The sequence below is a fragment of the Schistocerca gregaria genome, chromosome 7, assembly GCF_023897955.1.
Source record: "Schistocerca gregaria isolate iqSchGreg1 chromosome 7, iqSchGreg1.2, whole genome shotgun sequence".
NCBI lineage: Eukaryota > Metazoa > Arthropoda > Insecta > Orthoptera > Acrididae > Schistocerca > Schistocerca gregaria.
In genome coordinates, this window is record NC_064926.1 from 543,049,200 (window position 1) to 543,063,615 (window position 14,416).

The 14,416-nt window shown below is 41.8% G+C and overlaps 1 protein-coding gene across 1 annotated transcript; it reads right to left on the reverse strand.

The window, feature by feature from the left end:
• Positions 1 to 986: 986 nt before the first annotated feature.
• Positions 987 to 11,008, reverse strand: LOC126282238 (uncharacterized). Its single transcript, XM_049981825.1, has 2 exons — positions 3,330 to 11,008; positions 987 to 2,404 (listed from the first exon to the last, which is right to left on the reverse strand). Exon 1 carries the CDS (start codon positions 4,890 to 4,892, stop codon positions 3,672 to 3,674), a length of 1,221 nt encoding a protein of 406 aa, XP_049837782.1. The 5' UTR covers positions 4,893 to 11,008; the 3' UTR covers positions 987 to 2,404; positions 3,330 to 3,671.
• Positions 11,009 to 14,416: the final 3,408 nt, after the last annotated feature.

Consider the following 14,416-nt stretch of genomic DNA (forward strand, 5'->3'; position numbering starts at 1 on the left):
GAGCCAACCGTGTTCCTAAAGTAGGCCGAAATGCACGCGTTTCAGCTCACGCAGGCTGGCTTGTGGTCTGGAACATGATAAGGGAATTACAAGTGAGAAAAACGGACGTAGCTGGTGGAATACTTAACTTTAATCCATTAATGACTTGTCCTCATATCGCGCTCAGCCCCGAGATGGTCGCTCACCGGCTGAGTTGCTCCACGGTCGTCATCCCGAGAACTTTCAACTTCGACATCTGTGACTTGAAAGTCCTGACTAATTGTTCAGCAGCACCGCTTGACTGTGGCAAAAACGGCGCGGACGTCAGATATTGAATACCATTGGCCTTGCAGAATGACTGAAATTCTGCGGATATGAATTGTGGGCCATTGTCGGAAACAATAGTCTGTGGAAGACCTTCAATGCAAAAGATAGCGCGGATAACGTTTGATGGTGGCAGATGATGTCGTGGAAGACATCCGGACAACAAAAGGAAAATTACTGAATGAATCTACCACAACCAACCATCTAGCATTCCAGAATGGACCAGCAAAATTGATGTGTAAGCGTTGCCAAGGGGAAGTGGCTTGTGGCCATGCAAAGAATTTCCACGGTGTGCTGATTGTTGTTCGGCACACACCATGCAAGAAGAGCACGTATTCGTAATCGCAGCATCTATTCTGAACAAAGTACAGTGCTGACGAGCAAGTTGTTTCGTTCTCACTATACCCCAATGTACTTGGTGGAGAAACTGTAAGACAGAGGACTGTAATGAACATGGTACCACGACCCTGGACTGATCATTATCAGGACACAACAGCAAAACACCACATTGTACATAAAGTCTCTCCTTCTGAGCAAAAAATCGGTGAACCAACAGGTCCCCGATCCGTGACTTTGACAAGGGCCATTGCGTAGCAACAAAACGCAGAACGGGAGCAAGGACAGGGTCGGCAGCTGTGGCTGTAGCAACACGACGAAAATCAATCGGAAACGATTTGACAACGTCATCGGTTTCTGCATCAATGAACATGCAAGCAATTTCGGAGGAATCGAATGCCCTATCCTCAGCAACAGGCAAACGGGACAACGCATTGGCGTTTCTGTGCTTAGCAGTGGACCGATACAAGATATCGTAGCGGTACTGCGAGAGGAAAATAGACCAGCGAATGAATTTCTGCGCTGTACGTGGAGGTACAGGCTTGGTAGGATGAAAAAGCGATGTCAAAGGTTTGTGGTCTGCAATTATGGTAAAGTGACGACCATACAAGAAATCATGAAACTTTGTAACACCAAATACGAGAGCCAATGCTTCTTTCTCGATCTGTGAATAATTTCTTTGCGCAGATGAGAGCAATTTGGACGCAAAGCAATAGGGCGATCGTGCGATCCATCTTTGTGCGCAAGCACAGCACCGATCCCGAAATCCGATGCATCCACCATCAACAAGAGGGGCTTGTGGGGATCGAATGGTGTAAGGCAAGTATTGGAAAGCAATGCCGATTTCAACTGGTGAAAGGCGCGTTCGCATTCCGTCATCCAGACGAACGGAACATGCTTACGGCGTAAGCGATGAAGCGGAGCTGAAATGGAAGAGGCATGCCGCACATAGCGATGGTAATAATTTATTTTTCCCAGCACACTCTGTAGCTGCTTCAAATTCTGCGGCAACGGCAAGTCTTGGATGGCACGAAGGTGCGCGGGACTGGGATGTATGCCCTGGGCATTGAGTACATGTCCCAAGTATGGCAAGTCCCGAGCAAAAAACACACATTTGTCCTTCCGCAAGCGAAGACCATTTTGTCGCAAGACCTGAAATAATGTTAGGAGATTGTCCAAATGTTCTTCTTCCGTCTTTCCGGAGATCACAATATCATTCAGATAATTTGCTACAGTAGGGACCGACACAAACAGTTTATAGATATTGCTGAAACAATGCAGGGGTGGTTGCACACCTGAATGGCAGTCATTTGAATCGATACAAACCAAGATGCGTGTTAACCACCAAAACGCACTGGGATTCTTCGTCCACCGGTATTTGCAAGTACGCATCTGCGAGGTCCAACTTCGAAAAATATTTATCCGGGCACAGTTTGTCAAAAAGATCTTCCGGGCGGGGTAAAGGAAAAGTTGCAATCACGAGTTGTGGATTCGCTTTTGCCTTGAAGTCCACACAAAGTCTCAACTTTCTTGAAGGTTTTGGCAAAATTACTAAGGGTGATGCCCAGAAAGAAGCCTGCATACTTTCAATCACACCTTGTGATTCCAAATCGTGTAATGTTTTTGCGACCTCATCACGCAAGGCGTTGGGAACATTGCACGCTGTGAAAAATTTCGGTTGCGCGTTTACTTTCAGTTCCAAATGTGCTTATAAAGTTCTTAGCGCAACCGAGGCCCGGTGCAAAAATATCTGCAAATTCTTCACATTGTTGTTGTTGTTATTGTCTTCAGTCCTGAGACTGGTTTGATGCAGCTCTCCATGCTACTCTACCCTGTGCAAGCTGCTTCATCTCCCAGTACCTACTGCAACCTACATCCTTCTGAATCTGCTTAGTGTACTCATCTCTCGGTCTCCCTCTACGATTTTTACCCTCCACGCTGCCCTCCAATGCTAAATTTGTGATCCCTTGATGCCTCAAAACATCTCCTACCAACCGATCCCTTCTTCTAGTCAAGTTGTGCCACAAACTTCTCTTCTCCCCAATCCTATTCAATACCTCCTCATTACTTACGTGATCTATCCACCTTATCTTCAGTATTCTTCTGTAGCACCACATTTTGAAAGCTTCTATTCTCTTCTTGTCCAAACTAGTTATCGTCCATGTTTCACTTCCATACATGGCTACACTCCAAACAAATACTTTCAGAAACGACTTCCTGATACATAAATCTATATTCGATGTTAACAAATTTCTCTTCTTCAGAAACGCTTTTCTTGCCATTGCCAGTCTACATTTTATATCCTCTCTACTTCGACCATCATCAGTTATTTTACTTCCTAAATAGCAAAACTCCTTTACTACTTTAAGTGTCTCATTTCCTAATCTAATTCCCTCAGCATCACCCGATTTAATTTGACTACATTCCATTATCCTCGTTTTGCTTTTGTTAATGTTCATCTTATATCCTCCTTTCAAGACACTGTCCATTCCGTTCAACTGCTCTTCCAAGTCCTTTGCCGTCTCTGACAGAATTACAATGTCATCGGCGAACCTCAAGGTTTTTACTTCGTCTCCATGAATTTTAATACCTACTCCAAATTTTTCTTTTGTTTCCTTTACTGCTTGCTCAATATACAGATTGAATAACATCGGGGAGAGGCTACAACCCTGTCTCACTCCTATCTTCACATAGACAAGAAAAACTGTCTGAAGGTACAGTCTGGTTCACTGATAGGACCTTATTTACTATAGACAAGTTAAACAACTGAAATAAATCGAAACCAAACAAGTTCACTGCAGAAGAAGAACGAAGGACGTAAAATGACACAAGTTTTGTTTGTCCTTTGTATGTTGCAAGAAGGCTCCATTGTCCGAACACAGGGATGTTTTGACCTGAATAGCTATGCAACTTAACATTTGCGGCACGCAATGGAGGTGTGCCCAGCAGTTTGTAAGTGTCTTGATTGATCAGTGAAACTGCAGTCCCGGTATTGATCTGGAATGGTATTACTTTGCCGTTAATGGCCAAGTCTAGAAAAAGTTTATTGTCCTGCTGACGACAAGAGCGACTGTCTCATGCAACGTGAACTGACACTGGTACATAATCACTTGCGACTTGACAGGAGTTCCGGCGATGTCGACACACACTATTTTTGTGATGAACACAGTCACTGTTAGAGTGGCACTGCGCGGAGTAGAATGAACTACATGAATTTCCATGGGTGAAGTTTCGCGAGCCTGAGTATCCTTGGTTCGATTCCGGCGCGAAGCAAAGGGCCTGGAACGGTTTTGAGCTTCCAACCTGAGCTTTTTCTGGCAAACACTCTGAACATGTCCTTTTTTATTACAATAAAAGCAAATAGCTTGGTGTGACGGGCAATTCTCACGCGAATGTTTAGTAGCACACCGCGGGCATGATTTGATCACTGCATTTGCTTGCCAGCACGGTACACGTGGCTGAGAGCCTGGCGGCAGCAGCGCGGCCGGGCGCGTGGGCTGTTTACTGCTCCGTGCAGCTCGCCTGGTGTGCCGGTTAACCTGACACACTGCTGGCGAAGTTTCAAATGATTCCTGAGCAAAGGCAAGTGTGTCCTGCCGATCCAATACGTCCATCACTTGTTGAAGGGAGGGGTTTACTAGTTTCAAAATCTGTTCCCTTATACGAACATCAGAAACGTTCTGTGCAATTGCATCACGTACCATAGTATCTGAATAAGGGAGTCCACATTGACACTCAAAAGCACAATCTCTAGTAAGGCCTTGTAAAGTTGCAACCCACTCCCGATTAGTCTGACCTGTCGTATGTTTTGTACGAAAGAAGGTATACCGTTTGGCATCTACATTGACTGATTCTTTAAAATATGCATCTAATGCAGACAAAATTTCTTCGTAGGACAGAGTTGCGACTTCGCGTCTGGGAAATAATTTGACTATCACACGGTACGTAGTCATGCCTACTGAAGAAAGCAGGAAAGGCTGCCGCTCGTTACCTTGAATTCTGTAGGTGGCGAGATGGAATCCAAATTGGCGTGACCACTCCGTCCAGCTTTCCAGTGCAGCATCAAAAGGTCGAAAAGTGGGTGCAGTAGTGTTTTGTGGCTGCGTTAGCGGTGAAGCGGCTGCTGCCGCATCGTTTTGCATTGCACGTTGACCCTGGACGAGCTGTCCAAGGGCATCCAGTAAGGCCTGCGTCTGCTGATTCTGTAAGCGATAAAATTCGGACAGTACATCTGGAGATTGTGGCGAAGCCATTACACAAGTAAATCAGGGCAATATCGATAAGAACACTTTTACTCTCGTCGCCAATGTTGTGGTTGGCAGGAGAGCCAACCGTGTTCCTAAAGGAGGCCGAAATGCACGCGTTTCAGCTCATGCAGGCTGGCGTGAGGTCTGGAACATGACAAGGGAATTAGAAGTGAGAAAAACGGACGTAGCTGGTGGAATACTTAACTTTAATCCATTAATGACGAACGTCGCTCTTTATGGTACATGATTCACAATATCAATAGTACGGATACTGGCGCCTTGCTAGGTCGTAGCAAATAACGTAGCTGAAGGCTATGCTAACTATCGTCTCGGCAAATGAGAGCATAGAAGTCAGTGAACCAACGCTAGGAAAGTCGGCTGTACAACTGGGGCGAGTGCTAGGAAGTCTCTCTAGACCTGCCGTATGGCAGCGCTCGGTCTGCAATCACTGATAGTGGCGACAGGCGGGTCCAACGTATACTAACGGACTGCGGACGATTTAAAGGCTACCACCTAGCAAGTGTGGTGTCTGGCGGTGACACCACATTTCTAATGCACAGTATTTTCATACGAACTTCATGGGTGTTTATAATATACATTTAGCTACTTTTTATGTAATCACCATTGAGCTTGTACATTTTATAGGTTGACAAGGTTCCCAGTAGCAGGATCAACATTTTGAAGTCACCTATACAGTGACATAGGTTAAGGTCCCAGGTATCACACACTGCAGCCGTTCACACTGATGGTCCCTTGTTTGTGAGTAATCAATCAGAAACAATTTTTAAATTCTCAGTGATGGTTGACAATATAATGGTTAGTATACAGACATAAAATGCAAAAGGTTGTGGGTTCAAATCTTGTGAGGTGCTTTGAGAGTTTTCGTGTTTAAATCTTTATTGAAATGATGATTGTGATTCTTTTGATTTAATTAATTGATTTAAATTTAATTTTTAATTCCAATGCTTTCTCACATCATTTTAATCATTCAGTCTCCATTTTACGTGGATATAATCCCTTTGTTCATTTAAATCTTCTTCTGTGTAACTTTTGTCATAGTGCATTAAGGATTTATGTTTGTGTGATGATTAAGATCCAAAAAATGTACATCCTGTAGTGAAAAAAATGTTTTGGGCACCATTGTACAGTTAATGTAAGTTGATTACTTTGTTGTTTGTGTTTTAACTGATACATCAGCAGTTTCAAGTGTTTAAATATTACGGTAGATAAATAAAAAGAATTAAATTCACATGCATGTAGATCCCAAGTGAAAAAAGAATGATAGGAAGAAAAAATGAGAGCAACTGAAAAAAGTTAATATGGTGATTAAAGTGATGTGACAAAGGAATAAAAATAAAAAATTCATTTATCCCAAGTAATTAAACAAAAATAATGACCAAAGTCTTTTTTGGAAAGAAAAAAAAAATTCAAAGCATCTGATGAGATTCGAACTTGCAGACTTACCTTAACCATTACACAGCATAATCTATCTGTTAAACATCCTTTTTTTCAAAGTTGTAGACCATCACACAAAATTCCGAATTTTTTTTCGTCAATTACTCGCAAACAAGGCCCACCAGGCTGAAAAGGTGCAGGGTATCGAACCTGGGACCCTGCATCAGTATATAGGTGATTTCAAAAAGTCTATCTCACTGCTTGGGACCTCTCCTTGTACGCAGGAACTTCATTATTCTTTAGTCAGTCCATCCCTTACTCTGGCAGTGAGCACTGCCCAGGCTTGAGTTTTTAGCAGAGATGATGTTTACATTGCAGTCATACCATTTCAAACACTGACTTAGAAGAAACAGATCAGTGAGCAAAAGAAATGGAAATTTTCCACTAGTAACATATGTACCTACAGAGTAATAAGGGGAAAATGAATATCTAAGAACATATTGTTGTCAAAGTTTCCAGAACACAAACCGGTAGCTCAGCATTCTGTGGAATACATTACGTGCAACAATTGCAAATATCTGAAAATTCCCAAAACATCTTTTCTCGCATAAAAGCACTATTAAATTAGTGAATGATTGTGTTTGAACGTGGACTCCATTGCCAACAGCTTTTAAAAAGTGCAAATTAAGTTTTCAGTTCTCAATACAATATGATTTTTTTGTGCGACACTCGCAAATGTTCGAAAATGCAAAGTATATCACAATGGAAACAAGCATTGACACAGTCAATGAGAGATGATGTGAAAACAACATGAACAGTAAAATATTAGAAAGTAGAATTTCGATTCAGACCTATGTGGCACATACACGATCTCGCACAAAAGAAAATCTGGAAGTTGACATATGTATGTAAATAAATATGTGAAAACAACTCTTTTTTTTCTTTTTTTACTCAGCTGAATTTGTGACATGTTGTATACAAAGACAAACACTGCAGCATTAGTTTATAACTGTGAAAATTGCAAACAAATATAGAGTAATATGAACAATCGAATTGGTTCAATCTGATCAGGAACTGTGTCCTGTTCTATCCAGCCAAAACTTGGAGATGGAGATTTACTCCAGTGTCAATAGTTACACTTGCATTTTTGGCAACTTTACCTTCTGACAAGCCCTCTTCAACTTCCTCATTGTCTGCTTGTGCGTTTTCATTCAGGTGTTCCTTCAAATTTGAGCAAATGAAAGTTGCTAGGTTTGTGATCAGGATTGTACTATGAATATGCAAGTTTTTCTAATCAGAAGACTTGGCATTTGTGGCAAATGTAATGGGTTTGAGGCATGATGTGATGCAGTGAACAATCTACAGCAGCAGCAACACTCCGCTTTATTTGGCGGGCATATCCAGTAACATCCTAAAGCAGACATCAATATTGATAGTGTATCCTCAAGGCAAAACTCTAATGTGAAGTAATAGTAGTATTCCCAAACTAAGAGTCAGGAGTCTTACAGGTGACTTCATTCTACTGTGTCACATGTGGGTTGTGGGCTCTGCATTTGTGCTCAGAAGAGTCAAGATACTGATTGATTTATTCTCCATGACAGGATAATTCTTTTGAAAAAGACACACAGAATTTCCTTCTCCAGTTTGAAACTGTGCTAAGTGTTACATTTCATCAGTGGGACATTGAACTTTAATCCTCCCTCTCCTTCATTGTTGTGTAAATGAATGACTACACAGCCTGACAAAAAAAAGTGAGCCACCCAGAAGGAGGAATCAAAGTGAAACTTCACCGGTCGATAGAGGGTGTGCAATATTATTTCAGTGATCAGTGTTGAGTCAAATTTATGAAGAAGTTAGCAGTATGAGCACACTCAGTATGACGTTGCACCATCTCTGGCCTGGATGTGTGCACCGATTCAGTCGGGAAAGTTGTCAAAGTCGTTTTATCCTTTCCCGAGGCAAGCTGGGCCACAACTGTTGTAATTGGTCCTTGATATCTGGATACTGGCACTGGGATAGAATTGGTGTCCTAACTGAGCCCAGACATGTTCTATTTGGATCAGATTTGGGGATCTTGCTGGTTACAGCAATATCTCACGATCACACACATAGAAGACACGTGATGTGTGGGCAAGCATTGTCATCGAAAAATGGTACCACAATACTGTTGCATGAAGTGTAACGCATGAGGATGCAGGGTGCCCATCACGTACTGTTACGCCGTCAGATTCCCCTTGGTTACTGCCAGCCACGACCTTAAGTCATACCCGATGGCTCGCAATGCCGTTAGTCCAGGAATACATCACTTTTCCTCTCTTGCCACCACACTCACTGACAGTGGTCTGCCACATTAGTGCGTATCTGTGATACATCACCAAACACAATGTGACACCATTCATTATCAGCCCGTGCTTCCTGGTCATGGCATCACTCAAAACGAAGCTGTTTGTGTTGTGTCTTAACGGCAGCCTATTCGTGGGATGTTAATTCCTTACTCTACCTGCCCCTGGTCTCTAACCAGTGGTGGGGGATGATGCAGAATGTTGCTGGGAATCCTTCATTTGTTCCCAAATGTGAAGGGTTTATGATGTGCTCAGCACACAGTAGGGTGATCCTCCCTCTCATGGTAAGTATCCAAGAGTATACCTGCTCTCGTATTTCCGCGCAGTCCACTGTGAGAACACTGTCGTGTTCGAATGCCCCACAAATCTAAATACTAAATTATTCGACCAGCCAGGCAAGTGGAGAAGCCACTTTCAAATTCTGTCGGGTGCTGATTTCACTGTCTCACAGTAAGTGGCATCACTGTCCTTCACGGTTGACACTTGACATCTGATGTTGTTCATGCTACCAGGCCTGGAAACAATACTAAACACAAACAACACTACTGCAATCTGGTAGTCATTCTACTTGTCAGAGATAATTGCAGCTCTAAACCATTTACATCTATGTCTTCTGAGTGCTTCACTCTTTTCCTCAAGCAGTATACAGGTGTTTCAGTACATCTACAACTACACCTACATGTTACTCTGCAATTCACACTTAAGTGCATGGCAGAGGGTTCATCGAACCATTTTCATACTACTTCTCTACCATTCCACTCTCGAATGGGGTGTGGGGAAAAAGGAACACCTAAATCTTTCCGTTTGAGCTCTGATTTCTTTTATTTTATTATGATGATCATTTCTCCCTACGTAGGTGGGTGTCAATAAAATATTTATGCATTCAGAAGAGAAAGGTGGTGATTGAAATTTTGTAAACAGATCTTGCCGCAAAGAAAACTGCCTTTGTTTCAGTGACTGCCACCCCAACTCACATATCGTATGAGTGACACTCTTACCCCTATTGCGCAATAACACAAAACGAGCTGCCCTTCTTCGCACTTTTTTGATGTCCTCCATCAATACTACCTGGTAAGGATCCCATACCATGCAGCAAAATTCCAGCAGAGGACAGACAAGTGTAATGTAGGCTGTTATCCATTTAATATTAAAAACGAAAAAAATTATATGACATTTGCACTTGGGTGAATATGGATGCGAGTAGCATTCTGAACTCTTCTCTCGAGTACAGTAGTGCGATGCTTCAGATCTGCTGAACTGTGGCATCTTGGTCAGACAATAGAGGATGTGGAAATGTCATCAATTGTGGAAAAATGGAATGTCTTAAAATTTTGTTAAACTTGTATCTTTGCTTCTCAGATGACCTCTCATAAGGTTAACCAACAAAAAAATTTGTCATGATTTTCCTAACAACAGTGTAAAACAGTTCACTTTGCCATGGACTGGACAAGTTTCCAGCGATAGGAGGCACAATGTCCAATGGGTCCTGCTACAAAATGTGATGCAGGTGTCCCGAAATCTGTGGGTGCTTATTAATTTGTCCACGTCTGGAGAGTACTGATTCCACAACTGTTGTTCTGTTAATGAAAAGCCACTGTTGTTGCTTAATTAGAATTTTATTGAATCCACACAGTCAGTTTTGGCCTTTAAACACACTCCAAAGGTATGCAACTCTTAATTGTTTGTAAACATACTTTCGTAAGCAGTCAACAAACCACCCAAGCTACACTAGAGCTCTCAACAATTCCCAGTGGCTTAAATTTTGCTCATTAGAGAACATAACTTTATGCTTGGCTTGTAAGCTGCACCTATTTTACTATTTCATTAAATCCAAATAATTACTTCCAGCATCTTATTTGAAAAATTTGCAATTCGAAATTATGAAACATGCTCTTGACAAAGTTGTTCGGGAATGGAGAAAAGCAGGTGCAGCGGCACACAGACTGAGACCAAAACGTAAGGGCATAGAATTATACTGTTTAGTATTTGCTGATGACATGGCACTGGTCGCCCAAGACATTACCAATGCACAGAAACAGCTAGAATTATTACAAGAGCGGGCAGCAAAAATAGAATTACAAATTTCATTTGAAAAAACAAAATTTATGACTGACGCCAAAGATGCACCTTCTGATCTCAAAATTTGTAGTAACTATATTTCTCGAGTAAAAGAATTTAAATATTTAGGTGAATGGATTGCAGAAAATTGTAATGAAAAGAAATCTGTCAGATCAAGAGTCCACAAAATGGAGACTGCATTTCAGTTTACCAAAAACATTTACAACGAAGAGTCTCTCATGGGACTGCAAAATACTACACTACACAACAGTAATTAAACCTGCAGCTCTCTACGCATCTGAGACACTAAACCTTCAACACAGAACACTAAAAGGGGAATTAGAAGGAAAGAACGTAAAATAATGAGGAAAATCCTAGGACCAAGAACTAAAGATGGTGTGCATTATCCAAAACCCAATGCAGAAATGTACAAAAATATCTCCAAAATAACAGACACAAAGCACATGAGAATAATCCAGTTTATGGGGCATTAAGAAAGAATGGACTCAAACATGTTAACACACAAAATCCATACATTTTTAAAGAACAAAATTACAAGACCAAACTGGTACAAACAGACGGAAAAAGACCTGAGAGAATTAGGGTCTCTAAATCTACATGACAGAAATGAAATGAGGAAAATCACAAACACTTGGGGTTTTGAGGATGATGAGAAAAAAACTAACTGACATACGTGGTCTACGCTAGCCCATTCGTTGCTTATGAAGGAATACTGGGCGAAAAGGAAGGCCAACAAATGTTGATTACACATGGTCATAAATCATCCATCCGCGAAGAAGAAGAAGAAACACATTGGAATATAATGTTTGTTAAACTAAAGATTGCTAATGGTTTTGATGTATTGTATTGTACAGTTTTTTTAATTGTGACATGCCCATTTTCCTTGTGATGTGATTGGGCATGAATCTTTTACTGTTTTTGTTATTTGACATTGCTCCTCTAGGGGATAACATCAGTTACATATTGCTTTATTTGCACTGTACATATATAACCATTGTCTCCCATCTCCTATTATATAAATATTTATATAACTTCACACACTGCGGAAAAAAATCAATAATTTAGTGCACCTGAAAAGAAGTCGTCAATTTCAATCTGATGATAGCCTCTGCCACATGTGGGATAATAGATGTACTGACAATGGGTTCAACATCATTTGCCAACAGATTGCGCAGTGGCATAGCTACCAGAGCACACTCTGTGTCTACCTTTTAATAAGGTATGCTCACACCCACAAAACTCAGTGTGGTGCAAATGTGTGAAGCAAGCAGGCACCCATTCCAAGGAGACACATTCATGCTTCTTACAGCCAAGTGAGCGAGTTTGAAAGGGGTCAAATTGTGCCCTTCTGAGTGGCAGAACGGACTTTTCAGAAAACTGCCATACAAGTTCGATGTGCTGTTTCAGTTGTGCAATGATGTTGGTATCAGTGATCACACGAACATTTTCTCAGTCATATACAAGGTTCTGGATGCCCACGGCACAGATGCTTTCCATGACTACCATATTGTAAAGATAGCAGTGGCAGGTTGTACAGCTACCACCACAGCACAGAAAAGAGGGCTTTTGAGGCCAGATGAATCGGCGCAAACTGGTTATTAGGAGGCGAACTACGGGCATGCACACCTCTAGTCTACCTTCCATCCAAGAAGCAGTGCCCCACCCCACACCATATGGTCTGGGTTGTGGTAAGCTACAACCCTTGCTCATCTTTGGTGTTTCTGGAGAGGACACTAACCAACACTCGGTATGTGCATAATATAGTTAGACCAATTCTTTTGCCATTATTGCAACAGGAAGGTGATAAATTGTGCCAGCTGGATAATACTCGTCCCATACACTAGTCATGAAACTCGACGTGCTCTGCAAGATGCGTAGCAAATCTGCTGGCCAACAGTGTCTCCGGACTGCACTCCAATTGAGCACATTTAGCATATGATGGGACGAGAAGCATATTGTGACTCATCAACCAACAACTCTTACAAAACTACGGGAAGAGGTTGAGTAGACTTGGCATGGCACAACATAACCCAGGACAGCATTTGCCACCTCTATAATCGACTGGATGTCAAGAGTCAGTGCCTGCACTGCCGCCCATGGAGGCTACAGTACATCCCAGTACAGGTGTTTCAGCATGGGTCAACACATGGTAGCTCAGGACCACTTGTGTTATTGACCTGTGAATGTAAGCATATTATATACTCCATATGCTCTGCTGCAGCAACAAATCTTGAGTGAACTGGAAACCTCTGAAAGGGTGTACTAATATTTTTTCATGCAGTGTGTTATGTATTAACAATGATAGTTTCAGACACACTTGATTATGGCTTAACATAAAGGCCAAAAGCTGTTGAATGGACGTAATAAAGTTCTAATTAAGCAACTAGAACAGCTTTTCAGTAATCTGTGGGTGCTGTTTCTGATATAGGCAAACAGTCCCAGGGGTTTCACTGGGTTATAAATCTGGGGACTTCATGGACCAGGATAGATGTTTGGTTGCTCCTGAATGTTGTTGTAGCCAATCAGAGTTTCAGCCTTTTGGTCACATGAATTATTATACTGTATGACAAGGCTGCTAATGATATAGTACGTAGAGATCCTTATCACATCAATCCAAGGATCCAATCCAATGAAAAACTGCCACAGGAACACTCACATCGTGTTCTAGCTTGCATCACATTTTTTACACAGTTCTGAGGTTTTTTTATTGACACAGGTGTGTCTTGCCCATATGTGAGTACAAATATGATTTGTCAAACTAACCAATATATCTCCGCTGATCTCTTGTCCATTGCTGGTGTGTCTTCATCTGCAATGCTCTCCATACCATACTATACCACTCAAAGAGCTCTTGAAGCTTTGGCATATTAAGTGGTCATGCACATAGTATGCCATTCAGTTTGATTAGAATCTTGGGCGGTGCAGATGCGTATTGAGGCAGTGGAGGAGTTCTGCCATATACAGACTGCTGAGGCAGTCCAACCTGCAATGTGCCTTGGAAGAGGCCGCCATTTCCATGTTACAGTCAGGACAATATCCAGGTGGATAAAACAATGGCGTGAGAGGTTCTGTAACGATTGTGAAACATAAGCGACCCAAAATGAGAGTTCAAATGCTCAAACATATCTCATGAGTTCGTGCGTCTCTCACCAAAGCCCACAACAATCTGTCCATCACCATTCCAGAACACTGCAAATCATTCCCATTTATTTTTTTTTTTTTTTTTTTTCTCTAGAGGAGGGTGAAACAGGGTTTAAAGTTTCATCCTTGTAATCTGTAAGTGGCTCAACAACTATGGCTGAGAGAGAAAGTTAGTAGGTGCAGTTTCTGCACATTACTGGACGAAACAGATCTGGATGATGAATTTCTGACAAATCTTGTGATGTCAGAAAAGGCGAACTTTCAATTGAATGGGTTAGTCAATAAACAAAACTTCAATAGTACTCAAAGGCAAACCTGCAGCTTACTCATGAAAAGGCCCAGCATCGACCAAAGGTCATCGTCTGGTGTGCTACTAAACAATGCATTGCAAATGTGGATCATATTTTTTCCTGAAGACAACAGTGGTCAGCCAGTGAGTGTCAATTTCGGGGTGTAAGCAGCCATGATTATCACTGCTTTAGATCAACAGCTGCAGGGTCTCTGCTATCTAAATGCACTACAGTTTCAGCAATATGGAGCTACATCTCATAATTCAATGAGTACACTGGGACA